Source organism: Pipra filicauda, unplaced genomic scaffold (assembly GCF_003945595.2).
Source record: "Pipra filicauda isolate LSUMZ 115617 unplaced genomic scaffold, ASM394559v2 scaffold319_size1146426_pilon, whole genome shotgun sequence".
In the NCBI taxonomy this organism is placed as follows: Eukaryota; Metazoa; Chordata; class Aves; order Passeriformes; family Pipridae; genus Pipra; species Pipra filicauda.
This window is the reverse complement of record NW_024104442.1, coordinates 692,128-719,394: the sequence shown is the minus strand read 5'-3', so window position 1 is coordinate 719,394 and position 27,267 is coordinate 692,128. Positions and strand designations below refer to the sequence as shown.

At 59.4% G+C, this 27,267-nt stretch overlaps 5 protein-coding genes and 1 non-coding gene across 7 annotated transcripts in view; 3 read left to right on the top strand and 3 right to left on the bottom strand.

Annotated features, from left to right (window-relative positions):
- The window catches only part of ABCA3 (ATP binding cassette subfamily A member 3), a 32,680-nt gene extending 28,110 nt beyond the window's left edge, over window positions 1-4,570 (top strand). Inside the window, exons 29-31 of one of the 2 annotated variants that reach the window (XM_027737917.2) lie at window positions 93-280; window positions 366-439; window positions 1,876-4,570. In XM_027737917.2, the coding sequence (XP_027593718.2) occupies window positions 93-280; window positions 366-439; window positions 1,876-2,007 (394 nt within the window). In that variant the 3' untranslated portion in view covers window positions 2,008-4,570. The remainder of the gene's footprint in view (window positions 1-92; window positions 281-365; window positions 440-1,875) is intronic. The other variant, XM_027737918.2, reaches the window with a different exon arrangement.
- A 611-nt stretch (window positions 4,571-5,181) lies between these two features.
- On the bottom strand, window positions 5,182-8,758 carry MCRIP2 (MAPK regulated corepressor interacting protein 2). The gene is made up of 5 exons (XM_039383637.1): window positions 8,636-8,758; window positions 8,472-8,553; window positions 6,741-6,867; window positions 6,434-6,536; window positions 5,182-5,628 (listed from the first exon to the last, which is right to left on the bottom strand). Exons 1-5 carry the CDS (start codon window positions 8,685-8,687, stop codon window positions 5,558-5,560), a joined length of 435 nt encoding a protein of 144 aa, XP_039239571.1. The 5' UTR covers window positions 8,688-8,758; the 3' UTR covers window positions 5,182-5,557.
- A 1,946-nt stretch (window positions 8,759-10,704) lies between these two features.
- TRNAG-CCC lies at window positions 10,705-10,775 on the top strand. Its single transcript has one exon. It is a non-coding gene; the product is annotated as a tRNA-Gly (tRNA).
- A 121-nt stretch (window positions 10,776-10,896) lies between these two features.
- METTL26 (methyltransferase like 26) lies at window positions 10,897-13,873 on the top strand. The gene is made up of 6 exons (XM_027737932.2): window positions 10,897-11,144; window positions 12,181-12,343; window positions 12,460-12,519; window positions 12,991-13,058; window positions 13,294-13,372; window positions 13,442-13,873. The coding sequence occupies exons 1-6, from the start codon at window positions 10,939-10,941 to the stop codon at window positions 13,487-13,489; spliced, it is 624 nt and encodes a 207-aa protein (XP_027593733.1). The 5' UTR covers window positions 10,897-10,938; the 3' UTR covers window positions 13,490-13,873.
- WFIKKN1 (WAP, follistatin/kazal, immunoglobulin, kunitz and netrin domain containing 1) lies at window positions 13,720-16,904 on the bottom strand. The gene is made up of 2 exons (XM_027737959.2): window positions 16,581-16,904; window positions 13,720-15,766 (listed from the first exon to the last, which is right to left on the bottom strand). The coding sequence occupies exons 1-2, from the start codon at window positions 16,800-16,802 to the stop codon at window positions 14,276-14,278; spliced, it is 1,713 nt and encodes a 570-aa protein (XP_027593760.1). The 5' UTR covers window positions 16,803-16,904; the 3' UTR covers window positions 13,720-14,275.
- Window positions 16,905-22,726: 5,822 nt separating this feature from the next.
- The window catches only part of RAB40C (RAB40C, member RAS oncogene family), a 36,974-nt gene continuing 32,433 nt past the window's right edge, over window positions 22,727-27,267 (bottom strand). The window contains exons 4-6 of the mRNA XM_027737930.2: window positions 26,501-26,578; window positions 25,581-25,803; window positions 22,727-23,783 (exon numbers count right to left, since the gene is read on the bottom strand). Of these exons, the coding sequence (XP_027593731.1) occupies window positions 23,503-23,783; window positions 25,581-25,803; window positions 26,501-26,578 (582 nt within the window). The 3' untranslated portion in view covers window positions 22,727-23,502. The remainder of the gene's footprint in view (window positions 23,784-25,580; window positions 25,804-26,500; window positions 26,579-27,267) is intronic.

Genomic DNA, 27,267 nt, shown 5'->3' with positions numbered 1-27,267 from the left:
CCATGACAGGGGATGGGACTAGATGAGCTTTAAGGTCCCTTCCAACCCAAACCATTCCATGATTCTCTGAACGAGTCCTCTCCCTCCTGCAGCATGGAGGAGTGCGAGGCGCTGTGCACACGCCTGGCCATCATGGTGAACGGGCAGTTCAAGTGCCTGGGCAGCCCCCAGCACCTCAAAAGCAAGTTTGGCAGTGGCTACACCTTGCTGGCCAAGACACGGAGCGAGGAGGAGGGCGAGCTGCTGGCCTTCAAGGCCTTCGTGGAGAAGACTTTCCCAGGTACTGTGAGCCCTCGGAGGGAGGGCAGGGTGTGAGCTTCAGCACATTCCCTAACCCAGAGCCTGTCCTTGCTCGTCTTTCCCAGGCAGTGTTCTGAAACATGAGCACCAGGGCATGGTGCATTACCACTTGACCAACAAGAACCTCAGCTGGGCACAGGTAAGGGGGTGCTGGAGCAAATCCCCTGTTTGCAGGAGGAGAGAACCCTCCTCCTGCCCCTTTGCATGCTCTCAGTGCTTTGCTTCCAGTAGGCGTCATTCCCACCCTGATATCCCAGTGGGAAACATGGCATGGGTAGGCACCTGCCTGCTCCTGTCTCTCGGCCCCAGGAGCCCCCTGGCACCCCAGCTTTGGGTGTCACCCTGTGGTCCCACCAGGGCTGTGGGTAATGGCTTTACCCGCCATGGACCCTGTAGGATCCCAGCCCAGGGATACAGATAAAACCCCATGGGTGTACATATATATATATGTGTATATATATGTGTGTATATATGTGTATATATATGTGTGTGTGTGTGTATATATATATATATATATATAGTAAGTATACTATGTAACCATCTGCATAGAATGTACATAGGTAGTAATATATGGAATATATACATAGTATATACAGATATATATTATCTATCTCTGTAATACTATCTACCTGTATATATACATACATGTATACAGAGGTATACATAGTATAGATTGTTTTCATATGCAGTATATAGGTATATATAGGGTTTTATATATCTGTATATTATATGCAGTATGTACAGTGTATATATTGTGTATATACACTATATTATGTACATGTATATTATATACATTACAATGTATTATCCTATATACACTGTATATACACTATATAATATATACACTATAAACACTGTATATAGTATATATAGGTTTTTTCATTTATCTATATACTCTATATAGTATATGATGATACTCTAGAGTATATATATCAATTACATATATTGTATAGAATATATAGAGGCTAGATAGAGAGTACATAGTATACAGATTATATAAAAACTACATATAGTTTATAAATATATATGTGTGTTTATATTTATAAATATTTTAGATATTATATATAGCTATATATAAGCTAGCTGTATGCTATACACAGGTAGTTATGTATATAGTATATATACATATATATGTGTATATATAGTATGCTATGCAGGTTTTTTAAGATTATGTAAATATTTTATATATATTATGTATTAGCAGCAACCCTGGGCTGGGATTCAAGCCCAGTTGTGTATGTGTGTGTGTGTGTGTGTGTGTGTGTGTGTGTGTGTATTCATTTATCTCATATAAATATGTAGAATGTTCATATACACAGCATATATTTTTAAATGGAGTCAGATACTCTGCTAAATAATCCATCTCCTGGCTCCCCCCCACCCTTCTGCCAGGGAAGGTGTCACTTCCACAAGTCTCCCTGGAGATAAAAAGCTTTCTCTGCTTTCCCTGTCACAGTGTGGAGGTTCCCTGCCACAGTCTAGGGGTTCCCTGTCACAGTCTGAGGGTCCTCCTGGCAGCCTGGGGATCCCCCCTGCCAAGTCACACTGCCCTGATGTCTGTGCCCTCCCTTGCAGGTCTTTGGGGCCTTGGAGAAAGCCAAAGAGAAGTATCGCTTGGAAGACTACTCGGTGAGCCAGATCTCCCTGGAGCAGGTCTTCATGAGCTTCACCCGCTTCCAGCACTACACAGAGGACAGAGGGAAATGAGCCCCCCGGTGCCCTTCCTCACGGACTGGCCCCCAGCCTATACATAGTATATATAGAGACAGTAATTTATATATCAGCGTGTCTTAAATACTGTATAAATGTAAAACTTTTCACTGGGGAAGGGGGGAGAGGATGGCGGCGTTTCCTCGTGCTGCCGGGATCACCGGGATTACTGGGATCACCGGGACTGCCGCGGTCCGTGTGTGTGTGCACACGAGACACTGCCACTCTCCAGCCTTCATCCCACCCACACAGCAAAAAATCCTGCCCAAAAAGCTGGGAGGAGCCTGGATGGGTGGCGAGGGGTGTTGGGCTTGGGCTGGCAGAGGGGGAGTGGGGTGTCTCCCTGCTCCCCTCTTCCCTGCCCATCGCTCACACCCGCTTCGTGGTCCTCGCCCGCATGTCGATGTGTCGTTTGGTGGTTGCTCGTGGTTTAGCAGGAGGCTGTCACATAGCTTAGGTCCAAACCGTCCCTGGGGTCACCAGGATTGCCCCTAGAAGCACTTTGTGTCCAGCTGGAGGGACACTGCACAGCTCCTGTCTGGCCCCTGCCTGGCATGGGACAGAGGAGGCTCCATCTTCTTTAACTGCTTGGGAAAACTCTGTCTCCTCCTGCCTGCTTGCCAAGCCTGGCCTGAGGAGCTGGCACCGACCTCAGCCGTGCAAGGGGAGCTGTGTGGTGCCAGGAGCTGGCACTGGGTGAGAGGTAGGACGTGCTGCTGGAGCAATGCCTGCAGCTCAGCCCCTGGAACAGCACGTGATGGGCATGGCTGGAGAGCCAGAGCCTGGGCTGGAGGCAGCGGTGGGTGAGGGGTGCCCAGGGACTCCTGGGCTCTGTGAGAGGTGCCACAGGGTCCCTGGGGACACTGCTGTGCTCAGTGGGATTTCACAGGGTGCCCGTGGACGTGGCTGTGCTCAGTGGGATGTGTCTGCAGTGCCACAGGGTGCCCAAGGACACTGCTGGGCTCAGTCTTGTGCCCAGGCAGGGGTTTGCCAGCAGCACTGCCCCACACTGTGCTGTGCAGCCACAGGACCGGTTTGAAGCCAGCGATGCCCTGGCTGTGCCCATGTCCTGCTGAGCTCACCCCCTATGCCCACACAGCTCCAACCAGAGCATACCTGTCCCACATCCCCATCCCCTGTTCCAGCAGCAGGCGGGGAGCGAAGGCCCTGCCCTGCCCCTGCCCAGCTCTGGGATGCTGCTGGGCACCAGCACTGCCCAGCCCTGCCTGTGCCCAGACAGAGGCAGCAACTGGGATTTCTTTTTAGCGTTTCCCAGTGGTTGGGTTGCTTTTTTTTTTGTTTGTTTGTTGGAAATCCGTGTTGATTCTTGTCTGTCCTTAACTAGTCCCTGTGTCACCTGGGGCAGCCCCTCCGGCCGCTGCCCCGCGATCAATGCAGAGCTATTTGCACTATAGTACTACACACAATTGCACATAACTAATTAATATTTATGGAGAGGGGGGCTGATTCCCTCCCAGTGATTGCATTGTCAGGGGTTGGGTTACATTTTTGGGTTGGGTTTTTGTTCTTTTCCCTGTGACTGACTCATTCTTTCCTGTTCCATTTTTTTTCCCTTTGCCTAATGTTGTTGTTCAGAACGATGGTGCATCATGTTACTAAGAATTTCCCCAGATCTTAACGATGTGTGTTTTATTAGCAAGCAGCCAGCAGGTGAATGGCATCCCTGGACACCTTGGAGCCCTCTGGAGCTGCTGGCAGGGAGGGGTTGCTCCCTGGGAGCATCCTAGTGGGCAGCAGAGCCAGCCACTGCCAGGGCACCTTGCGGGAGGGACTCCCAGCACCAGCGACATCCTTGGAGAGGGAAGAAAAAGGGGGATGCTTTCTGCTGGAAAGGTGCCTGGAGCCACCAGCAAAGTGCTGAGACTCCCAGTACCTTTTATTTTTTTTTTCTGGAAAGGGACAAACAGCAGAGCCTCCTAGGTTTTGCCTGGCATAGGGAGCAGTGGGAATGTGGGGGTTGCAGGGGGTGAGATGCCAAATTGCCACGGGCTGGCAGTACCCTGAGCACAGCAGTAACAGTACATGTCCTGTTGGGGTACTGGTGACCCCCTGCAAGGCTTGGTGCTGGGCGGGGGGGATACACAGAGGCAGCATAACCCCCATAGTGCCCAGGATGCCCTGGCAGAGCTGAGGTGAGAGGAGTCCGTTCACAGATGGCATCCCCTGACCCCAGCCCTCCCTCACTGGGGCCATCCTGGCCTAAAGGAAGAAGGGCTTAAGGAAGCAGCGTTCCCCTGTCACACGGGGCTGTAACACCCTCCCTGTCACCAAGGCAGGTGCTGCTGGCTGTGCATGGTGCTGCTCCCAATTTCAGTCACAGCCACAGTGCCAAGGCAGGGAGCAGGACCAGGAATGGTCACCTGGCAGACAGGACCAGGAGCTCACCAGACAGGTGCTGCCAGGGTCAGGCTGCCCTTGGCACTTCTCTGGCCTCCCAGGTGGGAGAAGCATCACAGGTCCCAGGTGGCTGCTACTCCCTGCTGGCTGCAGTGTGATTGTTATTCCCATCATAGGAATAATAAAAACAATTCTTTTTCCAGTGGGTGTTTCCTGGCCTCCTTTGAAGTCAGACTCTGCTGGCCTCCTGATCTCTGCTTTGGGGAAAAGGACATGAGGGAAGGAGGGTGTCCAACAAAACCAGAACTGGAAGAGCTCAGTCTGGCCGGGAAAAGCCCATGAGCTGAGGAATTTTTGTGTGGAAGCAGAAGTTAGGGTCCCCATTCTTTCCACCACAGGCAGTCACAACTGTCCTCTCTTAGCCTCCCCCAGACAACCATGGGTGAGGGGGAAATCCTGAGCTTGGGGCTCAAAGTGACTTCTGGCCTCCATGGCAGTGAGGGGCTGGCCCTGGCACCCTCATTCCTGTATCTTTCCCCACCTCCACACTGCAGCCTGGCTCTGAACCACAGCCAGGGTGCTCAGCTCCCCTGCAGGTGCCCCCTCAATCCCAAACATCACCTAAGACAGCACCAGCCCCTGGCTGAGGCCTGGGACATGGCACAGCCCCAGGACAAGGATACAGCTCCAAGGGAGAGGCTCCAAGCCCCTTGAAGCCACAGCACCCACTGAGCCACAACTCAGCTGTGAGCATCCCCTCCAGGGCATGATGCTGCTCCCCCGCCCTCCCCCTGCTCCAAGTGCAGCTCCACGGGCAGTTTCAGCGCTTTATTGTCAGGCGGTCCTGCTACAGCCCCCCGCTGTCCTCCCCGTGGCCTGGGCTGCAGGGGGGATCCACTCCCTCGCCCCCAGCACGGCACTAAAGTGTCCCTGGGAGCTGGAGGCTGCAGGAGCTGCAGCGGTCTCAGAACTGGCACTTAAGGAATCCTGGCTGGGGCCACAGGCTGCTCCTCCTCCAGGCATGGGGAAGGCACGTGGCCGGGCATGGCTGTGGTCCGGTCCCGGGGGTCACTCCAATCCGGGCATCTTAAAAAGGTGGTTGGAAAACACCACCGACTCTGGGCTCTGACCAGGTGCTCACAGCTTCGTTTCTCTTAAAAAGAGACCAAATGCGACCTTTTCTTCCCTTTTATGAGCAGTTCTCGATTTTGGCCAGAAATTGCTGTGCCCACCACTCCTCCAGGTCGATGGGAACAAAGTCTGAAAGAGAGGGGAGGGAGAGAGGGGAGCAGCTGGAGCAGGAGCAAAGCTCCAGGTGCTCACCCCAAGCCACCAGAAAAAATAACCATGGAATCACAGAATATCCTGAGCTGGAAGGGACCCACATGGATCATCAGGTCCAGCTCCTGGCCCTGCACAGGACACCCCAACAGTCCCACCCCTGTGCCTGAGAGTTTTTGCTCTGGCAGCCTTGGGGCCATGAGCACTGTCCTGGGGAGCCTGTTCAGTGCCCAGCTGCCCTCTGGGGGAAGAACCTTTTCCTGATATTCAACCTAATGACACCTCCAAATTTCCCCCACCCCTGTGCCATGTCCCCAGAAGGCCAGGCTGGGCTTACAGAGCTCTTGGCTGCTGCAGGACCCCCCAGGCTGCAGTCACAGCCCTGACTCCAGCTGCCACCAGAGAAGTGTTGTCCCATCCCCACTTGGTCCTGCTGGCCCCAGGAGAAGCAAGTCCCCACGAGGACCGGGGAGCTCCTCTCCAGCATGGTGCTGAGCCCACCTTGGTGGCTGGAGAAGGCCTGAATCCCAGAGGAGTCATCAACCAGGAGTCCTGCTTGATGTTCCTCCAAGGGGCACAGTGGGACATCCCCACCACAGTGCCAAGGCCAGCTGTCCCTGCTCAGGACCCCCAGAGTGGCCTCAGCACCAGCAGGACCAACCAGCTCTCCAAGCATCCTCCTCCTCCCACCACAGCCCTGCTCAGGTGCAGGCTGAGCCCACACCAGCTTGTTGCACCCCTGAGCCCAGCATCCCCCAAAGTGCCCCAACTGGTTCCCACTCACTTTTGAGCCCGGGGTTGGGGGTTTTCTCCACGTACTGCACAGGGCCGCAGGCGCTGTCCCCGCTCCGGCTGCCGTCCAGCTGCTGCTCTACCTGCTGCCAGGCGGGGGGGAACAGGAAGGGGGTGGGGTTGGGATGGGGGTTTCCCAGCCTGGGGGGCTGCAGGAGGGGAACAGGAGAGGGCAGGTCCCCAGGCTGGCAACTCTATCCCTGCACCGTCGATGTTCCCAGTACGATGCAGCTGCCTCAGAAGGGACCCCACACGCTCCAGCCCCCCCAGGTGCTGCCCAGGGACCCTCTGCCCTCACCTTCATAGATGAAGCGGACGTTCTCCTCATGGGCCAGGGTGTAGCACTCCTCAGGAGCTGAGACCTGATGCAGCAGCACCTGTGGCCTCTTGCCATTCACTCTGTTGAACACAAGTTTCTGGGCTGGGCTGTGGAGACAAGCAAGGAGGGGTGAGGGGGGCCAGCAGCTCTTCCCACCCCAGTTTGAAGCAAGGACTGGGTGCCCTGGGTCGCCCCACTTTGTGCACACTCACCCGCAGCCCCAGCAAGGCCAGGGGCACAGCTGCAGCCACCCAGCCCTGTCCCCAAGGGAAGGGACAGAAAGGGAAAGGGAGAGGGGGTTCTGACACAGGGAGGGGTGAAAGGGGAGCTCCCTAGGAAAAAGCATGTCTCTCACCTGTCCTCCAGCCCAGCACCAAGTGCAGTCCCTAAAACAAGGAATCTGCCACCAAAACTGCAGGAATATCAGGAAAATGGAAATGAAATCCACTTGGGCACAAGGCAGGGGATGTGCCATCCTCTGCAGACCGAGTACCTGGGATCACCGGAGCAGCCCTGACCCCAGCACGAGCCCAAGGTGCCCCAGAACTGAGACATAACTCTCTGCCAATGAGGAGCAGGTCAGCCTTCCTCAGAGCTGGGATCCCCTTTGGGAGGGTGGCACTTAAACCAGCCCCAGCCTGGAAGCAGCAACACCAGACAGAGCCAAAGGAAAAACTTGGGATGAGATTTTGAGTTCAATGCAAAACTCCAGTATTTTGGCTTTTCGGCCCAGCTCTGGGACAGGACATGTCTGCAACCGCCACATTCCTCACGGGACAAAGTCTAAGGGGCCTCGGGAGTGGGTTTGGAGGGCAGGAGAGACTGGGAGCAGGCAGCCCTCGTGGACCTGTGGGCAGGGGCTGGGGAGGGCAGTGATCCCCAGACCCCCACAGCCAGGGGTGCTGGCAGGCAGCAGGAGAGTGAGTGTGGCAGCAGCCCCTCCAGTGAATTACAGGGATCCTGGGAAGGAGGGGAGCTGGACAGGGGGGCTCTTATGTATTTCTTGAAGCTGGAAGGGATGGGCAGATCTGGAGGGGTCCCACAGCCCTGCCTGGGTGGGCTTTGCCCCCAGATATCGAGCCGGGAAAGGGTCTCCTTGGGGATAGATCCATCATCACCCGGCAGGCGCTGGAATCCCCTCCGGCACCCACCCGACAGCTCCAGGTACCGCTGGTGGACGCTGGGAGTCACCCCAAAGCGTCCCCTCACACACACCTTAGGGGCAAGGGGCACGGCCAGCCCCGCGTGGGTGCGTGGCGTGGCCGGAGCCGCGGCCCGGGGCGGGCGGTCCCACAGCGGGGCCGGCACTGGCCCCGCCGCCGGTTTGTGCAATCGGGGCCGTGCCCGGGGCCGGCGCGGGGGGGTCGGACAAGCCCAGCCCGGCCCGGCTCTGCCCTGCGCCGGGACCCCCCCGCGCCGCCTCCTTGGCGTGACCCCATCGCTCCCACTCCCCGCGGTTTTTGGGGACAGCCCCTGGGAAGGAGGAGCAACGCCAGCCCCGGCGTCCCCCCCGGGGGGCGGCCCACGCCACGCGTGTTCTCGCTGCGCGGGACCGGGCGGGCACCGGGACGGCTGCGACCCCCGCGCCGGGCAGCGGCACCGGGACCCCCTCCCGCGGCCCCCCGGGCGGCCCGGCAGCCCCGCTCCCCTCCCCAAGGTCACGGCCCGGCCGCCCCGGGGCCGGTCCCCTTCCCAAGGTCACGGCGCTCACCTGGCGGGGGGCCACGCTCCGGGCTGCGGCCGCCCCCGCAGCTCGCCCAGCTTGCTGCTCTCCACCGCCTGCTGCGTGGGACCTGCGGGGGGCGCGGGGCGTCAGGGGGCAACGCGGGGCGGGACGGAGCCCCCCGCGCCCCCCGGGCCCCGCGCCCCCCGTACCTGTGCGGCGCTGCGTGGCGAGCTTGCTGGGCCCGCGCGTCAGCGTGTACATCCTGCGGGCCCGCACCGGCCCCGCACGGCCCCGCGCCCCCGCACCACTGCCGAGCGCGCCCCTCTCCGGGGCCTTTAACGGGCCGGGCCGGGCCGGGCGGCCCCGCGACACGCCCCCGCGCTTAAAGGGACCGCGCGGGGGGCGCGCGTGGGGTGGGGGACCGCGCAGAGGGGCTGGGGGTGTGCGCGGGGGGGGCGTGGGACACGCGCGAGGCACGTCGCGGGAACACGTGGGAGGTGTGCGGGGACACATGTGGCACATGCGGGGTGTGTAAGGGACGTGCACAGCATAGGGGGACACGTAGGGGACACGCACGGGACACGCAAGGTGGAACGCGTGGGATGTGGGGACGCACAGGGGACACGCGGGACGCATCACGGGCACGCGTGGGAGGTGCAGGGGACACAAGGGACACGTGCAGGGCACACCGGGGACACACATGGGGGACGCTGGTGGCAGACAGGGGATGTGGGGACACACAGCGGACACTCAGGGGATACACTGGGGCCGTGTGTGGGACGTGGGGACGCACAGGGGAAACACGCAAGACATGTCGGGTGTACACGTGGGGGGACACACAGGGTGCAAGGACACACAAGGGAGACGTGCAGGACACATTTGGAGCACATGTGGGGACATACATGGGACACATACAGGGACCTTAAGGAAAGGACACGGGATGTGGGGACACATTTGGGACATGCATAGGACATATCAGGGGCACGCGTGGGATGTGGAGGGCACACAGGAAACACATGGGGGACACATGGGGACATGCGTGGGACATGAGGACATACAGGGGACATGCATGGGACACAGAGTACATGTGGGACACGTGGGAGACACAGGACACAGACAGGACATATAGAATGCACACAAGGGACACTGGGACGCACAGGGGTCAAAGTAGGGGAAAAGGCACAGGAGGCACGTGGGACACAAGATGGCACAGGCACGCAGGGGACACGGGAGTCACAGGGGACACGGAGAGGACCTGAACGGGGACATTCAGGAGATGGAACACGGGAGCCATGGCACACACAGGGGACACATAGGGGTCACTCCTGAGACACAGAGGGCCCAGGCAGGGGACATCGAGGGGGCTCAGAGGCAGGGGCTGAGGTGCCACCCCCGTGGGGACAGCGCTGTGACGAGCCCAGAGCCGCACATCCCATGACCAGCGCGGGAAGCCGGAGCGGGGGCGGCGTCCCGGCCGCCACGGTGACCTTTGGAGCTGGGAGGTCCCGCCGAGGTGTCCCCGCGTGGTGGGAGGTGCAGACCCGGCACATGACCCGGAGCTGGTCCCCGGCTGCCCCCCCCGGGGCTGGCTGGTGACAGCAGCCAGGGTCTGGGGAGAGGCCATGTGACAAACCCACTGGGGTCTCCTGAATGCTCCATCCCAGCTCCAGGTGCTGCAAAGCCACCCCACGAGAGTGACCTTTGCCTTTCCGCCACGTGTCCACGGTGGTGGCCAGGGAGGGAGGGGTGCAGGAGGGTGCCCCCCCCAAAAAGCACAGCAGTGCCTGACCGTGGTGGGTGCCAGACGCCCCTGGCTCACCCTCAGGGGTGCACCCAGCACGGTCACATCCACATGACTCCCCCAACCCTATTCCTGTGCCTAAATACAACCCGACCCGTGGGGACACCACCGCTGGTTGTCACCTGCCCTGTCAGCCGGCAGGGGTTGTGCCTCAGTCTCCCCACTTGAGACCTGCCCGGGGTTTGTCAGTGCCTGTGGGCACATCTCTGAGCTTTCCTATGCTCAGAAGGGCTGAACCCCAAATCCCTGTGCTCCAGACGGATCCCTCCAGACCTCCATCACCAGTGGGAGCAGTCACAGCAGGGGTGGTTCCCCACTCACCCCCAATTTCCTGAGGTGTCCACGCAGAGCCTCAATTCGCTCTTGTTGGGGGGGACAGGGTGGGAATGTCCGTGCACGGTGGGTGAGCTGCAGGGCCCAGCGGCCCCCGGGTCCCGCGTGTGGCCGAGGCGCGGCGGGGCGGGAGCGCTGCCGGCAGCGCCGCTGGTGTAGTGGTATCATGCAAGATTCCCATTCTTGCGACCCGGGTTCGATTCCCGGGCGGCGCAGGAACCTTTTCCTTCCTTTTTCTGTTTTGTTTTTTTTTTTTTTTTTTCTCCCCACCCACCCCGCCGTGGAAGCTCCACCCGCGGCCGTGGGGGCGGTCCCGTGGGCCGGTCCCGCGGGGGTGCCGGGAGCTGTAGTTCCCCCCCGTCCCCTCCCAGCCCGGCCATGGAGGTGCCGGCGGCCGCGGAGCGCAACAAGGGCCCGATCCTGGCGGTGCTGCGGGAGTGCGCGGGGCGCGGAGCCCCCGCGGGGGCGGCGCTGCGGGTGCTGGAGGTGGGCGCGGGTGCGGGGCTCCACGCCGCGCACTTCGCCCGCGCCCTCCCGCACACGCGCTGGCAGCCCTCGGACATCGACCCCTGGGCCCTGCGCAGGTGAGGGGGCCCGGAGGGTTGGGGGGCCCGGGGCACCGCCTGCCTGCAGCCCCCTCCCACAGACCCGCGGCCCGGGTTCCCTGCTCCCCGCTTCGTTTTTTTCTAGGAAAAACCTCAGCTCCAACTCTGGGGCAGCCAAGGCTCTGCTCTGTGCTGTGTTTTTTCCAGGAAAACCCCAATATCCAGCTGTCAAATGGATATTCTTTCCAGAACAGACCCACTCAACAGTGGGCCCAGGCTCCCCACTTTATTTTTTTTTTCCCCCGGAAAAATCCAATATCCAACCCTTTGGCAGCTCAGGCTCTCCTGCTCAGTGCTGTATTTTTTCCAGGAAAACTCCAATATCCTGCTCTCAGATGAGCTTGATGTGAATTTTTTTCCAGCAAAGACCCTTTGGACAGCCCAGGCTTCCCTGCTTGAGACTTTATTTTTTCCAGGCAAACCACAATATTCAACTCCTGCCCATCCCAGGCTTCCCAAGTCAATACTCACTATATTTTTTTTCAGTAAATCCCAATATCCAACCAGGCTCCCCAGCTCAGGACTTTATTTTTCCCAGAAAAGTCCCAAAATCCATCTTTCCCCCATGGAAAAAAATAAACACTGTGGGGAGGTGCCGGAATGGGCGCCTGTCCAGGGGGGTTTGTGTCCTGCCCACCCAGCAGCACCCACTGCCCTGTGAGGCTGCAGAGCCAAGACCTGGGTGGTGAATGTGCCAAAAAGGGTGTAAATCACACCAAAATCTGGCGGTGCTGGGGCAGTGGTACCGAGGGGGTGCAGGCAGGCAGGAGCACAGGCTGCTCCGGAATGCGGGGTTTGGGCCCTGGGGCCTCTCCATCCGTGTGCTGCTGGTTGTCCAGGTGCTGCCAGTTCTCCATCGGGGAGCAAAGACCCCCCAGCTGTGCTGCACCCACAACCTCCTCAGACACCATCCAGGAGTTCTGCCTGTGCCTGCAGCGGGTGCTGGAGGGATGCACGGGGGGGGGAGGACCAAGCAATGCCCGGCTGGGGCTCAGGTGGAGTTTGGTGCCCACAGCATCTCTGCCTACGTGGAGGCCGCGGGGCTGCCCAACCTGCTGCCCCCCATCGTGGTGGACGTCTCGCAGGGCTGGGAGACGTGGGGAGGCACCCAGCCCGCCTCCCTCGACCTCCTCGTCAGCATCAACATGATGCACATCGCGGAGCTGCGCTGCACCCAGGTGAGCAGCCCTCCCCCAGGCCCTGTCCCCTGGTCTGACAGTGCCAGAGCCGAGGAGGGGGTCCCAGGGGGTGTCCCCAGACCTCTGACCTGGTCCCCACCTCTCTGATTCCCCAGGGCCTGTTCAAGGGTGCTGGGGTGCTGCTGAAGCCTGGAGGAGTGCTCTTCACCTATGGGGTGGGTCACTGTCCTGGTGTGGGAGCATCTGCAGGGCACAGGGCATCACTGGGAATGCTGGGGGGTGGCAGATGGGAGGGCAGCTCCAGGCATGGCTTGGGGAGGGGGCGGGAAAGGGGAGAGCTTGGGTTTAGGGAGTCTCTGCCTTTTGGGGCACATGCTGAGCTCTGGGTGGGGCAGTTTTTGATGGGAAAGATGCTCATCTCCCTTGCCTTATCCAAGGCAGAGTCTGGGGGGGGGGTTGTGGAGGGTGATGGGACCTGTAGTGGGTGACAGGACCCAAGGTGGGTGACAGGACCTGAGGTGGATGACAGGACTCGCAGAGGGTGATGGGACCCAGGGTGCCTCTTGGGGGCCACGGCTCTTCCTGCTTGGCTTCTGTGCATGGTGGGGACAGCAGCCCATGGAGGGGGCGCTTGGGGGGGACACAGGATGGCTCCAGCCTGCAGCTCCAGCTCCCTGTCCCACCAGCCCTACGCCGTGGACGGACAGATCAGCCCCCAGAGCAACGTGGACTTTGACCGCAGCCTGAGGCAGAGGTAGGAGGGGGCTGGGGTCCCAGGCTGCTGGGGGCCTGTCCTGTCTGTCCTGCCCGTGCTGTCTGTCCTGCCCATCCGTGCTCCTGCAGCTGCAGGAAGCTCCCTCCCAGTGTGGTCCTTCAAGATAAGCAGCATCTGGGGGAAGCCCCCGCACCCCAAGGCACCCCCGGGAGATGGGGATGCCTCGGGACACGATGTCTGTCTGTCTGACCTGACCCAGCCTCCCTCCCCGCAGGAATCCCGCCTGGGGCCTGCGGGACACGGCACTGCTGCGGGAACTGGCCGAGGCCAACGGGCTGCGCCTGGAGAGGATGGTGAGTGACGGGGTCTGGGGGGGGTCCCCAGACCAGTGGGCGCCCCCTGACCCCCGGCTCTGCCCCCAGGTGGACATGCCGGCCAACAACAAGAGCCTCATCTTCCGCAAGCTGTAACTGCCCCGACCTCCAGCACCTCCTGGCACTGCCCCCACTGCTGCCTCCTCGAGGGGTCCCAACGTGCCCCCACAGGTGCCATCTGGGGACAGCAGTGATGGGTCAGTGCCACGCCCCAGCTGGGGCTGGCCTGGCTGGGGGGTCCATGTCCCCCAGTGCCTTCTCCCTTTGCAGCAGAGTGCCACAGCCTGGACCAGAGGAGGACAGGCATGGGGGGCACAGGTGTGGGAGCGGGGGCACAGCACCCCTGGGTATGGGGGAGACTTCTTGCTCAGTTTGCTCCTAGGATGCTGTGCTAATGGCAGGGGGCCCATCATCCTTCCCCCTTTCCCAGGACTGTGCTGTTCCCCCCAATAAACTTTGTGGCTTTGGCTCCCCCCTGACCCAGCAGCTCCCTGATGCTTTCAGTGCCAACATGAGGGGGGAGGATCTCCAGCCCACTCCCGGCACCAGCGGGGGGTCAGATTCTGCACTGGGGATGCTACACTGGGTCCAGAGGCTTCAATGAGGTGGGAAAGTTTTTATGGGGAGGAGGGATGTCCTGGCAGACCTCCCACCCCTCTGCAACCCAACCCAGTTCCTTATTGCTGCTGGCCAGGCTGGGGGGCACACAAGAGGGGGGCATGCAGCAGATAAATTACAGGGGAGACGGGAGCTGGTCTGGGGCTCAGCATGAGGCTGGGGGGAACTACATGATGGTGGTAACCTCAGATGCAGGGGCTTCCCTAGGCTGCCCCCTCCATGGTGTGTCTGCAGCTCCCCCTGTTGGCACATCCTGGCTCTCCCCTAGTCCTGGAAGCGGTTCAGGAGGTCGCAAGTTTTCTTCTCCATCAGCTCATAGATCTTCTTCACACGCTTGTCATTGGCTGCCCGGACGTAGCTGCTGGGGTCCAGCGTGGCCATGCCGTCGTGCACCTCGCCCATGATGATCAGTGGCCCGTCCTCCGCTGTCATGTTGGGGCAGGGGCAGCTCCAGTCCATGTCGGTCAAGGTCACCTCCAGGTACTTGATGTTGAAGAACTTGAGGCCCATCTTCTCATCCTTGAGGACGTCCTCGAGGGCAAAGCGGGCAATGCCGGAGTCCTGGTCCTCCACGATCTCCATCAGCCGGCCCACGATGGCAAAGTCGCTGCGACAGAGGCTCAGCACCATCTTGCTCTTGAGGCGGCAGGCCTTGCACTGCAGGCTCTTGGGGAAGGGGCACACGTCCTCACACGTCTCCTTGCTCTCGAAGTTGTTGGTGTTGCCCTCGCAGCCGCCGTAGACGAAGGAGTGGCACTGCTTCAGCAGGTGGTTGTACGCCCAGCGTGGCTCCCAGTTCTGGCAAGGCCCCTGCACCATGGGCAGCAGGCAGGTGGGGCGGGCGCTGCCCAGGCAGGCGGCTCGGCACTCCTCGTACGTCTCAAAGTGGTTCCTGTTGGCCCCACAGCCGCCGTAGCGGAAGGTGAGGCAGGAGCCCTGCTTGGCATCAAAGTGCCAGCGCACCTCCACGGCCTCGCAGCGCCGCCGGTCCGGCTCCTTCAGGCACTCGGTGCTGGGGAAGGGCTGGGGGCTGCTGGCCCGCGGGGTCCCCCCTGGCTCCCGCCTGACCACAGACAGCGGGAAGTCAGCGCGGAGCAGCCCGGCGGCGTTGCGGGCCGTGCAGGTGTAGATGCCGGCGTCCTCGTGGCGGGCGTTGTAGATGACCAGCTGGCCGATGTTGGTGACCACCACGTTGCCGTACATCTGGTCCGGCCGCATGATGAAGTTCTCCTCGCGCTCGCTCTGCTTCTCCCAGGTGATGTCCGGCCGCGGGCGCCCGCTGACGTCGCAGCGGAAGCTGACGGTGCCCCCGGCGCGCACGGACTGGTGAAAGGGGTTGGTGTAGAGGGCGGGGGGCACCGGCACCTCGGGGCCGGCGCCGGGCGTGGGGCGCGCCGTGGTCTCCTGCGGCACCGGGCTGGTGTCGGGCCAGGTGAAGATGTGCTTGCAGGGCACGGTGGTGAGGCGGGTGCCGCGCAGGCACGCCTCGGCGTCCATGTAGCACTTGTTGTAGTAGGTGAGCCCGTCGGAGGCGCAGGTGAAGTTGGGCTCCTTCTCGCAGCGGTCCTTGCACTTGCAGACGGGCTGCCCGTCCCAGATGTCGCAGTCGGAGCCCTGCTGGGCGCACACGAAGCTCTCGCAGGACGCGGCGGGTGCCAGGGCCAGCGCCGGGGCGCTGCCGTCGGCAAAGCGCGCGGCCACGCAGCTCCGCAGCCCACACACGTTGGTGCAGCACTTCTCAAAGTCTTCACAGTCCTGGCCAGGGAGGGAGAGGAGGTTGTGGGGAGGACATGGAGGTCACTGCCGTGCTGTGACTGTGGGGGCTGTTCCCACCCCTGTGGGACTTCTGGGTGGGCGGGTGTCCCCCGTGCAGCTCTGTGCACCTTTGGCATTGCTGGGCTCTGGGTAAGAGCCTAAAACCTCCCAGCACCGCTGCACCGTCCCCAGCCCACTCTCAGCACCCCCAGGATGTTTAGGGGTGCACTGCAGTGATGACGGGCCCTTCTCCCCCAAAGCAAACAGCATCTTGCCCCTCTCAGCTTTTGCTGGCTGAGGGGAGGCAGAACTCGTTACACAGATGAATTGTGAAGGAGTCTCCCCATCCTGGGTCTGGGCAGCCCTAACCGTGGTGGGGGTCCCGCTCACCACTGCGGAGCCCAGAGCCAGGGCTCTCTGGGATGGGCAGCCCAGTTCGTGGGTGTGCTCCTGCCCTCAGGGAAAAGCTGGGAGGGGATTGATTCTGTCCTCTGCCTGATGGGATCCCCGTCCCAGCACACCATGGCTGGGTGGGGCAGGGGATCCCATCCAAGGGGCATGGCCTGAGGGGGAGGCATGTGGGGGCAATAAGCAGTTTCTCTGCCTGTGGGGCACTGGGGAGCATCTCCGGGGCACCTCTCATGCCAGCAGGGGTTTAGGGGGGGCAGAGCTGCAGCCGGGCCGATTGCACCGAAACAACTGAACCAGCTGTGCCACCGGGCACAGGACCCGCACCCCAAACATCTCCTCGGGGACCTGGGGATGCTCCCCAAAAGCTGTTACCTCCCTCCGCCGCCGCAGCCCCCCCGCTCACCTGGTCTGCCTGGCACTCCCGCTCGCAGGTGCTCTGCGCGTCCACCCACAGGTTGGGGTTCAGCTGGTTGGGGCACACGCCCGGGTGCCGCGTCCTGCCCGGCTGCAGGCTCAGCCCGGCCGCCGCCGCCAGCACGGGCAGGAGCAGCGCGATGCCCACGGGGCCCCGCTGCCGCCCACCCGTGCGCTGGTCCCGGGCCCCGCGACCCCCACGAGGAGCCATCGGGCCACCCCGCGCCGCCGGCCTGGCTCGCTGGCGAGGGCTCGGGATAAATCACATTCAGGACGGAGGGAATGAGGGGGAAGGCGGGCAGGCGGGGGGACAAAGAGGAGGAGGAGGAGGAGGAGGAGGCGAGGACCAAACCTCTGCCCTTCAGCGCGGCCGGCGCCCACCGGACCCCCGGCAACGCCGCCCTCCATCCATCGCCGCGCGGCTCTCGGGGACACGGCGGCAGCGGCGGGAGTCCCCGGGGCTCAGTCCATCCCCGGCGCGGCGAGCGGGGCGAGTGGGGTGGAAGGGGAGGACGGGAAGGTTGTAATCTGAATCCCCTCCCTTCCCACTGATGTTTCTGGGTGTTTGGAATGGGAAAGGCGCTGACCTCAGCCTCTAACCCCGGCGAGCCCGGCGATCCCTGGGCAAACACGGGGGGAGATCAAAGGCAGAATGCAGAAAGTCTCCAAAGAGGGAGAGTGAAGAGAAGGAGAGGGGGGGACACACGAAAACCCGCTCGGCCCACGGAGCCGAATTCCTGCAGGATGAGAAAACAGGCAGAGCCTGCAGTCCGGTGGGACGAGGCGGCCGGCGGGAGGCACGGGGAGCCCACGCTGCGGGATCGGGCTGCCCGGGAGCCCCGCACCCCGCACCTCGCCCCTGGGCACCCACTGGCACCACAGCCAAAGGTGCCCAGGAGCGGGATCCCGGCAGCGGCACGGATCCATCCCCGCTCCCCAGCCGGCATCCCACGAGCGCCGCGCTGCCGGCACAGGACCCTGGCTCGCCCCGCGGGCTGGGTACCCACCCAGCCAAACTGGAGGGACTCTCCCTGGGGCTCCCAGCCCTCCCTCCCCGCTGATTTACAGCCAGGCTGTCCTCTGAGCCAGACCAGACCCTGCGCCTGAGCTCAACCAGCACGTCCCGCACCGGCCCTGAGCTGCCAGGAGCCGGCCTCGGCTCCCCGGCCAGATCCCCCTAATCCCCGCTGGAGACTGACCTGCAGCAGGAACATTTCATGGCATTTTGGGAGCATTAACTCTTCCGGCTCTGGCGAGAGCCTCAGAGCCGAGGGGGGTCAGCAGCCCCTGCGAAACAGCAAACCCGAGGGGGTTTTGCCCCGGGGGAGCAGCTCAACACCTCCAGCCTCTCCTCTTGGGGGGCAGGTGGTGGAGGGGACATAAAAAAGGAGGGGAACCCTTTCTTGTTCGGTTTTTGTTTTGGCAGGGAATCCAACTCACACCCCACCCCCCCCCCCCGAGGGGCTTTTGCATGCAATGGTTTGGTGCTCCCCCGGTGTGCAGCTCCTCGGAGAACCCCTTTTGCCCCAGACCAGATTTGGGGGGGCTCTTGACACCCCCACGCTGGTGTGAGCAGGGTGCAGCTGCAGTGCCCTGGCACAGTGACCTGCCAGCGCTGCCACCTCCCTGCCCGGGCTCATCATCAGCTGTGCTGCTGGGGGCTCTCGGCTGCCCAGGGCAATGCTGGGGCTCCCTAGGGCCCAAAACCCCCCAAAACACAGTCAGGTCTGTCACCAGCTGGCCACAACCACACCATAGCTGTGCCTGGGATCCCCAGTTTCACAGCCCAGCAGCCACCCAAGGGTCCCTCCAGCCATGGTTGACAAGGGGAGGTTCTGCTGCCCCGGGACACTTTCAGGAAGGCTGATGTTCAGCAAACAGGGAATCACATCAGGATAGCCCAGCTAGGAGCTGCTGGGGGCTATACCCTGCATACCCCGGCAGCCCGGAGACCCCCAGACCCACCCAACCCACCCCAGCCACCAGCTGCCTGGAGATCCCTGACCCACAAACCCACCTTGCTCCAGCTGGGAAGCAGTGTGGCAGCTGCAGGGCCCCTTGCTCCCTGGTGATGCAGCCCAGGGCTACAGAGCCACTTCGGGGTGCCCCAGAGTCCTCCCAAGGGTGCTGGTGCAGGAGGGAACAGCAAAGCTGAAGCCCAGCTTTCACCCACCCACAGGCTGGGCTCTGTGTGGTCACAGCACGATGATGGTGCTGGGGTCTGGGTCAGCTCCTGCCCCATGGCCCCTCTCCAGAGCCAGAGGAGCAGCTCTGAGGGTGGCACGTGTTTCACACCAGAGCCCAAGACATCTAATCCCTGTGTCACCGAGACCAAAGGCCGTGAGGCCGGACAAGCAGTGGCAGGGAACCTTCACCCCAGTGGTGCAGCACTGGACAGAGAGATGCCAGTGCTGCGTGGTTGGAAATGCAGCTCCCAGTTACTTGAGAGCCTCACCCACTCCTGGGGACCCCCACCCAGCTTGGGACCCTCACATCCACCCAGCCTCTTCTAGTGATTCTTCAGCTGAAGGACAAAGTGACTCTCCCAAACCTGATCAAGCCCACGATACTTTCACCATCTCAAGGCTTGAAGCAGCTGTAGCTTCAGTCTCCCCTAAACTGTTCACCTCCAAATGTCCAAGCACCCATGGCACCCGAAAACAGGATTTTTGGTGTTCCTGTCAAAGATCCCAGACACAGATGTGAGTTTTATCACAGAATATTATGAGTTGGAAGTGACCCACAAGGATCATCAAGTCCAACCCTTAAGTGAATGACCCATTACAGAGATTGAACCCATGACTTGGACATTATTAGTTTTAACCAATTGAGCTCATCCCAGGTTATGGTTCGTCTTCTCCCTTCAAGACAAGAGAGCAGCTCAGCACTGTGTCCCGGAGGAAGGGTGCAGTGCCATGTGCCCCCTCCAATGACCCCTGCACCCAGGGGACTCCTGCCCCTCTAACACACCCGTGGGGACACGCACCCACATTTTCAAGCATTTTGCAGTCAGATGGAGGTCACCACCTCTTCCCAGCCTGTGAGGGACAGTGGGACCAACCCAAGACACCTCAAATGGGGAAGGTGTTTGTGGAGAAACACACTCAGTGAGGAAAGACCTGAATCACCCCAGAGGAACCTGCTCCCTCCTCCTTCTCCACGGAGCCCTGAAGCTCTCCCAGCCTTCCCACCACGTTGAGGCTGTGCAGTGTTTTCCTGCCCTGCTCTTCCCAGGCAGACAGCTGTGGCCCAGGCAGCCCCCGCTGCTCCGGCGTAATGGGCTCCGGCTGTCCCTGCCCCACCTGAAACCACACACAGCCTTTGTTTCAGCCCTGCAAGAGGCAACAGACACTTCCAGAACCCCCTGAAAAAAGGGGGGAAAAAAAGGCTCTTCCCTGACCAGGCTTTCACCTTAGCTCCAGGGTTTTCCAGGCTGCAGACACGATCTCATTTCCCCCTGCCCCCTCCCAGCCCCGGCAATTACTACTTAAGCCGTTAAAACAACCGTGGCCAGTCTGGTACGAAGTGGAAAATCTGATCCTAGGGAAGTGAGAAGGCAGGGGAAAAGGGAGGTCAAGGGGAGGTGGGCTGGGAAAAAAGGATCAGACAAGAAGTCTCCCTCAACCCCAGGAGCAAATCCCCTTTCTTTGGGGCTCCCAGTGCCTCCGAGGGCCACCCTGATGTGACACTGGTGCTGCATCCTCTCCATTTCAGTCACATTTATCCCAGGATGGCCTCCAGCTTGCTCCAGTCTGGGCAGGATGGGTGACAGCTCCCCCAGGATCACCTGGACCCAAAGAAGGGATTTAAGGCTCTGACTACTTGCAAACCTGTCCCTGTGGAGCAGGGACGAGCACAATTCCTGGCAAGCTGCTGGGGAGCCTGGTTTTCTCCAGCCACCTACGGGACCAACTGTGTTGGAAATGATTCTGTGTTTTCTTAGAGCTCACTACCCCAAATCTGTGAGAATCAAGAACAGATTTAGCCTCTGCATGTACAGAAAAGGGAAAAAGCCACCACAGCCAGGAATCATGATTGTGAAGACTCCCCAGAAAATGTAATTTGAGTTATTTTGTGGATGACCTGGAAGTGGCAATACACCCCTACACTAGAAGCAGCCCCAAATCCCCAGGTACGGGCAAACTGCCACCTTTTCCCTTCAACCTCTTCCCAGCCCACACAAAACTAGATACAACTTCTCCACCTTTCAATTGGTAGATCAAAACAAACAAAAAGACTTTAATTTATACAAAACAAAACCATGTAGAATCAGTTGAACAACACTGACTGTACAAAGGAATAAAAAAATAAAAGGATAGTCCAAAAAAACCAACTCAGGAATGGTACAAGTGTTGGAGAGCAGCTACAGACTAGTGTTGACATCAGATGCAAGCATCTTTTCCTTTTAAATTAAAAAATAAAAAGAGTTTGTTGCTGGGCAATCACTCCAGGGAAGTCATCCATCCTCACTCCAGACAGGATCCGTGAGACTTTGCAGGGTGGCAAAACCCAAACCAACCACAGGGAAACGGTGTGGGGAGGTGGCACACGTGGCACAGCCAAACCAAAGCAGAGGTACAGCCAGTTTTGAGACATGCAGCAGCTTGGTGGTTTCAGGAAGGAGCCCTCCATCCCTCTTTGCCCCACACACCGGTGCCGGGAGCAGCCGGGGCCCTGCAGTGCCCGGGCGGTGTTTCCCGGGAGAAGCCGTCAGTTTTGGTGCCCGTCACCTGTTGGCCGTATATCCCCGGGCTGCTGAGCCAGCGATTGTCTTCTGCTGTGTGTTAAGTGATGGGAAACAGGTGCCAGCCAGCCCAGACAGGTTCTCCAAATCCCCCGGCCTTGTGCCACCGCGCCGGGCCCGGCCCCAGCTTTGCTCTCGAGCCAAAGCACCACTACAAAGGATTCTTCTCCCCCTCCGCCTGCCTGGGGTTTAATTCTCTCCCCGCTCACTTGAGCTGGGTGATAAAGCAGAGATAAAGCTGAGCCAAGAGACCTGCCCCTGTTGTGTTCTGCAGAGGGGAGGGGGAAGGCTCCAGCACCTCCCAGGTGGGCTCAGGAGCGAGGGAAGGCAATGTCCCCGCGGGGGGACGTGTCCAGCCCGGACACGGCGGGTCTGGCGGGTCTGTCGGCCGCACAGGAGCTGCTGCGGCTTCATCCTGCCCACACAGTGCAACGAGCGGCTTGGGGAGGGGGAGCGGAGCCAGCCCAGGCCTTGAGGAGCTGCTGATCCCAGGAGCAGGATGGCAGCACTGTACACTTCACTTCCTACCGTGGTACTCACAGTCCACACACCCCGGCCACCCACGAGAATCTGCCGCCACAGCTCAGCCCCACTGCCAACCCCCTGAGCTTCTGGGGTAAGGGCTGGGCATTATTTCTCAGCTTCCAGGTGAATTCCCAGCACAGGTCAGCCGTGGGATGAAGCCAGGAAAGCAGGTGCACTCGCTTGACAGAAGATCCATCCCAAGCTCTTGCCCCTTCAAAATCCAGGAGCTGTCCTATGGAGCAGTTTGCTCTCCTGATCTTCTGGGACTACCCCAAGAGCTGAGTGACTTTGCCACTAAGGGACGTGGGGATTGCTGTTTCCCCACCCCAACCTTTCACCTTCCTAGTCCCTGCTCCTTCACGCTCCAGTGGGAAAAGCCACTTCTGCCCTTTCCCACTTTCATCCAGGAGGAGCCACAGCAGTGCAACCTCAGGCAGCATCTTTGGGAAAGTAAAGCTGGAAGCAGACAGAATCCAGGGGCTGTCACACGGGGTAGTGTCCTGGACGGAGGGCACTGGAAGCAACAGCCAAAGTTTTGCAGCAATAAGGGACAAAATTCAGCATTTTTCCCTGCTTTAGGTACAATGCTTCCACCCCCTGCTCCCAAATCCCCAACCAGAAGGCTCAAAGCGAGCAAGGCATCGGTCTAACCCCAGAGCTGCCTCTTCCTCCTGCCTGCAAAAAACCCCAGCCCCCAGGACCCTGGCCTCTCCACTCTGCCCCTCTATCCACTCCCATCCCACCCTGCATCAGCACTCACAAGTTTTAGGGAGTGATTGGAATAAAGCAGCTTGGGGCATGTTCCACACGAATTGTCCTTTCCTTCTGCACACACAGTATTTAAAAACGCCACCACGAGCCCAGGGGTGAGGGAAAGTCTCTTAAAGCATTTATGTGTTTTCATCAGAAAATTCTCCACTTCTCCCCTTTGCTGACACTGGGAAAGTCCATCCAGTGCTTGTATTTACATGGCTGCATAAAATTTTCCCTGACAGCTTCTTAAAAAAACCCTTAAAAAACAAGTGATATATATATATATGTATAATATTTACATAAATAAGCGAAGGCAGCGAGCGCTGCCTTCCCCTTTCCAATTGGCCAACTCTTGCCTTGTTTTCTGGTTTTTTTTGGCAACAGCAGGTGAACATCCCGGTGAAAACTGTCATTATTCCCCTGTCCCTGTTTCTTATTGTCTACATCCAAGGATCACTATTGCACCAGCAATCTGTTCAGGAGGTCAAGAGTTAAAGTTGCAGCACAGACTCTCCTTGCCTACTCCCTTAAGCCTCTCAATCTTCCATTAAATCCATTGCTCCATTGAGACTTGATGAGCTTTTTTTCCCCCTTCCCCCCTCCCCAGCCCGGCAGCTGCTGAATTTTCCACCCCAGGCCGAGAGGCAAAGCCCAAAGCATTCTTGGAGGGTCACTTGGCAGATCCTCTCTCCGGCAGCGCTGCGGGATCCAGCTGGCACCACGCTTCTTCCTATGCCAAGCCAAAACGTGAGCACATTCCTAACGCTTGTGCGTGCCATTGGAAAAGCAACCCATCCGAAAGGATCCAGTGGGAAAGGGCTGGGTGTGCAAACAGCTGTACATCGGTGGGTGGGTGCGGATCCGACAGAAGCTCCCGGTGCCCATCCTGCTAAGAGATCTTGCAGTTGTTGCGTGAGCAGTTCTGTGGGGGGCTCTGGGGCGGCCGGATGGATTTGGATCTCTTCAAGCTGTTCCCTTTGCTGCTGCTCCCGCCCCCGCTGCTGGCCAGGGAATACGACCGGCCGTGCATCATCACCGCGTTCATCCCGTTGGCCATGGAGAAGGACTTCAGGTGGCTCTTGATGGTGACAGGCAAGGGCAGCTTGTCGATGAGGTGGACTGGGGTGCAGGACACAATGGCTCGGCAGCACAGGTCCTGCAAGCTGAACACTGCGGGAGAAAGGACCACACAGTCAAGGGCCAAGAGATTTCCTGGGCTGCCCTCATCCCACAGCTATTCCTTCCTTGCGCTGCACAGCTCCAGCTCCTCAGGGAGATATGCCAAGAATTACTGCATAGGAGCTTTTATTAGGGAGCAGGTTGGTTAGGAAAAAAGCTTGGGCAATCAAGGTGAGCTTTGCCGTTGGAGGTTTTTGCTTTGCCAGACACCAGTTTGGTGTCAACACAGGGTTAGGCACTGCCAGCCCTCCCCTGCTCAGTGCCCGGGGTGGCAGGGCCTGGCTCACATTCCTGACAGACACTCGGCTTCTCAGCACATCCTCTGGCAACTAGGGCATGCCCAGGGAAGAGGCAACAGGGTCAGTTAAGTCCTGAAACAGGACAGTGTCCCTTGGGACCTCCTTGGGGAGCAGCAGCTCTCTGCAGAACCCCCCAGGCACAGAGACCCCACCAAGCCAGAACACCGCTCTGCTCTTCCCCGTTTCCCAGCAGCCTCTTAGCTCAGCCTGCACCATGTGAGCCCGCCTTGGGAAGTCCCTCTCCTTGGAGGGGAATTCCCATCCCGCGGCCACAAGAGGGCACGCGTTATCCTCCTCCCGCCCGCCAGCGCCACGCTGCTGTTCCCGAGCACGCGGTCCCGATCCCGAGCAGCTTCCCGTTCATAGAAACACAGGATCATTCAGGTTGGAAAAGCCCTCTAAGACTATCCACTCCAACCGTTCCCCAGCACTGCCAAGGTCACCACTAACCCACTTCCCCAAGTGCCACATCTACACCTCTTTTGAACACCTCCAGGGTCGGTGACCCCAACCCTGCACTGGGCAGCTGTACCAGGGCCTGACCACCACCCTTTCAGGGAAGACATTTTCCCAATATCCAATTTAAACTTCCTCTGGTACAACTTGAGGACATTTCCTTTTGCCCTATCTGTTCCCAAGCAGGCAGCCCACAGTTACAAAACCTCTGGAAGAGGTTCAGGAAAGGTCCGTGAATGCAGCACATTCCCTGCCCACCATCCCTCGGTGACCTGGAGACTGTGGCACGGCAGCCAAGTGTGCCACAGTCGGGGACAGGAGCCCAGGCAGAACATCTGGGGACTGGGGATGGCAAACAGGATTCCCCCTCCCTGGTGAGCAGGAGCTGAAGATCCATGGGAGGGTAGGTCACCCCAGGAGCACAGATCTCCTGCTGCTCAGACTGCAGTGGGATACTTCCAGCCAGGAATAACGTGGGAACTGGGATTATTTTTCTTCAAAGCCAACAGGCTGAGACATAACATGAAATCTGCTTGTGGTTTGCCTCACTGCAGCCCATGTGCCTGGATACATGGAATCCCCCAGCCCACTGCTGCCTGCTGAAGGCAGGGAGGAGGTTTAGTCCCTTTCAGCTCCTTGGGCTTGCTCTGCTTCCCTCTGGAACAGGGGGGACAGGCTCAGGCAAGGGCAAGGACCGAGGTGCTTACGCTTGGATTTGTCCCACACAGCCGTCTGACTGAAGTACTTTCAAGCTGGGAGATAATTGCCCTGAGCCTCCTGCAGAGTGAGTGGGAAGGCAGAGGATGCCCCAGAGCACTGCAGATCCCAGACATGCTGAACTGCCCTGTGGAGCTGCCCAGCCCTGCGCCAGTCCAGGCAGCTTGTGGCTCAGCTTCAGCTTGTCTGGCCCAAGGCACTTCTCCCTGTCAGGTGGATTCAGCTCCCACAGTTCCTCAGGAACACCCCCCCTCCAGGCAGCCCCATCCCTCCACGTGAGCCCAGCCTTCCCCACAGGAGCAGCCTCCTTGCTCACCTCGGTTGGGTCTCCAGATCTTCTCCATGCCGTGCCGCATGAGGACGATGCGGGACAGCTCCGTGAAGGACTCGATGACGTTGAAGTTGCAGAGGGGGCTCACCTCGAAGAAGGTCATGCAGTTCTTCTCGGCGTAGGCCCGCGCCTGCTCCGTCGGCACCTGCCGCTTGAAGGCCAGGTGGAGCCTGTTCCCCACCAGGATCCGAGGGACACCTGGGGCGTGCTGGAACAGGGAAAGGAGTGGAGAAATCATGGCTCTCGTGAAGGGCCTGGAGGGGAAGCTGTGTGAGGACACTGAGGGCACTTGGTGTGTTCAGCTGGAGCAGAGGAGACTGAGGGGAGACCTCAGTGCAGTTCCACCTTCCTGGGCAGGGGCAGAGGAGGGGCAGGGACTGAGCTCTGCTCTGGGGGGACCAGGGACAGCACCCAGGGAATGGCTGGAGCTGTGTCAGGGCAGGGTCAGGTTGGATATTAGAAAAGGTTCTTTCCCCCGAGGGTGGTTGGGCACTGACCAGGCTCCCCAGGGCAGTGGGCACAGCCCCAAGGCTGCCAGAGCTCCAGGAGGGTTTGGATGATCCTCTGGGGCACAGGATGTGACTCTTGGGATGGTCCTGTGCAGGGCCAGGGTTGGACTTGATGACCCTTGTAGGTCCCTTCCAACTCAGCACATTCTGTGATCCTGTGATTTTAGAGGGAACTTCCCTACCTTTCTTGACCATTCCCAAGCCCTTTCCTACTACTCCAGATTTACACAGAGGTGGAGGACAGGCACTTATCACTTTGCTCTGCTCAGTACTGCACTGCCTTCGTGTCCCCTCCATAGCAGAGCCATTCCTGCCCCATATCAGAGGTGACACCTCAGGTGATACCTCCCCAAATTTCTGCTATAGATCCCTGCATATGTTCTTCCATTCCCTTACCTCATCTATTTCCTTTATCCATCGGTCTATCCCATCGAAGGACCAGCGATTAGTGATGTCGTACACCAAGAGAATTCCCTGGTGGAAGAAAATCAGAAGCAATCAGGAGGTTTCATAGTAGGCAACATGAAAAGGGGGGGACATACCTGAAAAGACCATCTCCAAGTGCAGAAACCAAGAGGGCAAGGGACAGAACGTTGCTCCAGCTGCACCATTTGTGTGCTGATAGGGCAAAAATCGAGACAACAGGACTGTGCTAATGCACTCCCAGGTCATTAGGGAAGGTTTTACTCTTGTTTTGGCTTTGGCATCCTCCAAATCATTTCCAAAGCTGCAGTCTCTACACAGGAGCAGGAACTGCCTTGGTGACTGTGTATCTGGAGGGGCAAAACACCCTTCTCCTGTCTCAAATTTGATACAAGCTCACTGAGGCAGAAACAGTCTTTTTCTTTCCCCTTACACAGAAGAGCTGCAGTCAGTGGCAGAGAGGCAGCAGGGCAGGACAGAGTTAAACCAAGCACACCCCTCTTCAGAATGTTTTCCCTCCACAGAACAGTCTCATTGTCAGCCCTGTGCTGACAAGGAAGAAGCTGAATGATGCCAGTAAGCCCCACAGCATCTCTGCAGGACTGAGCTCTCAGGACTGGGATCCACCCAGGCTTTGCTGAAGGTGTCTCCCACTGTCACTGGCACACTGACACAGAACAACCCTTTCTTCTGCCAAGAGGTACCTACAGAATCCTCAGGCCCACCTCCATTGTCCCTGA

Coding starts and splice junctions, on each gene's coding strand:
- MCRIP2 (XM_039383637.1), bottom strand. CDS start 8,687: ATGTACACGCTGACGCGCGGGCCCAGCAAGCTCGCCACGCAGCGCCGC. Junction 8,554..8,635: donor CGCCACGCAGCGCCGCACAG/GTACGGGGGGCG, acceptor CGCCCCCCGCAG/GTCCCACGCAGCAGGCGGTG. Junction 6,868..8,471: donor GGAGCGTGGCCCCCCGCCAG/GTGAGCGCCGTG, acceptor TTGTCTCCACAG/CCCAGCCCAGAAACTTGTGT.
- METTL26 (XM_027737932.2), top strand. CDS start 10,939: ATGGAGGTGCCGGCGGCCGCGGAGCGCAACAAGGGCCCGATCCTGGCG. Junction 12,344..12,459: donor CGGAGCTGCGCTGCACCCAG/GTGAGCAGCCCT, acceptor CTGATTCCCCAG/GGCCTGTTCAAGGGTGCTGG. Junction 13,373..13,441: donor GGCTGCGCCTGGAGAGGATG/GTGAGTGACGGG, acceptor CTCTGCCCCCAG/GTGGACATGCCGGCCAACAA.
- WFIKKN1 (XM_027737959.2), bottom strand. CDS start 16,802: ATGGCTCCTCGTGGGGGTCGCGGGGCCCGGGACCAGCGCACGGGTGGG. Junction 15,767..16,580: donor GGGAGTGCCAGGCAGACCAG/GTGAGCGGGGGG, acceptor CTCCCTGGCCAG/GACTGTGAAGACTTTGAGAA.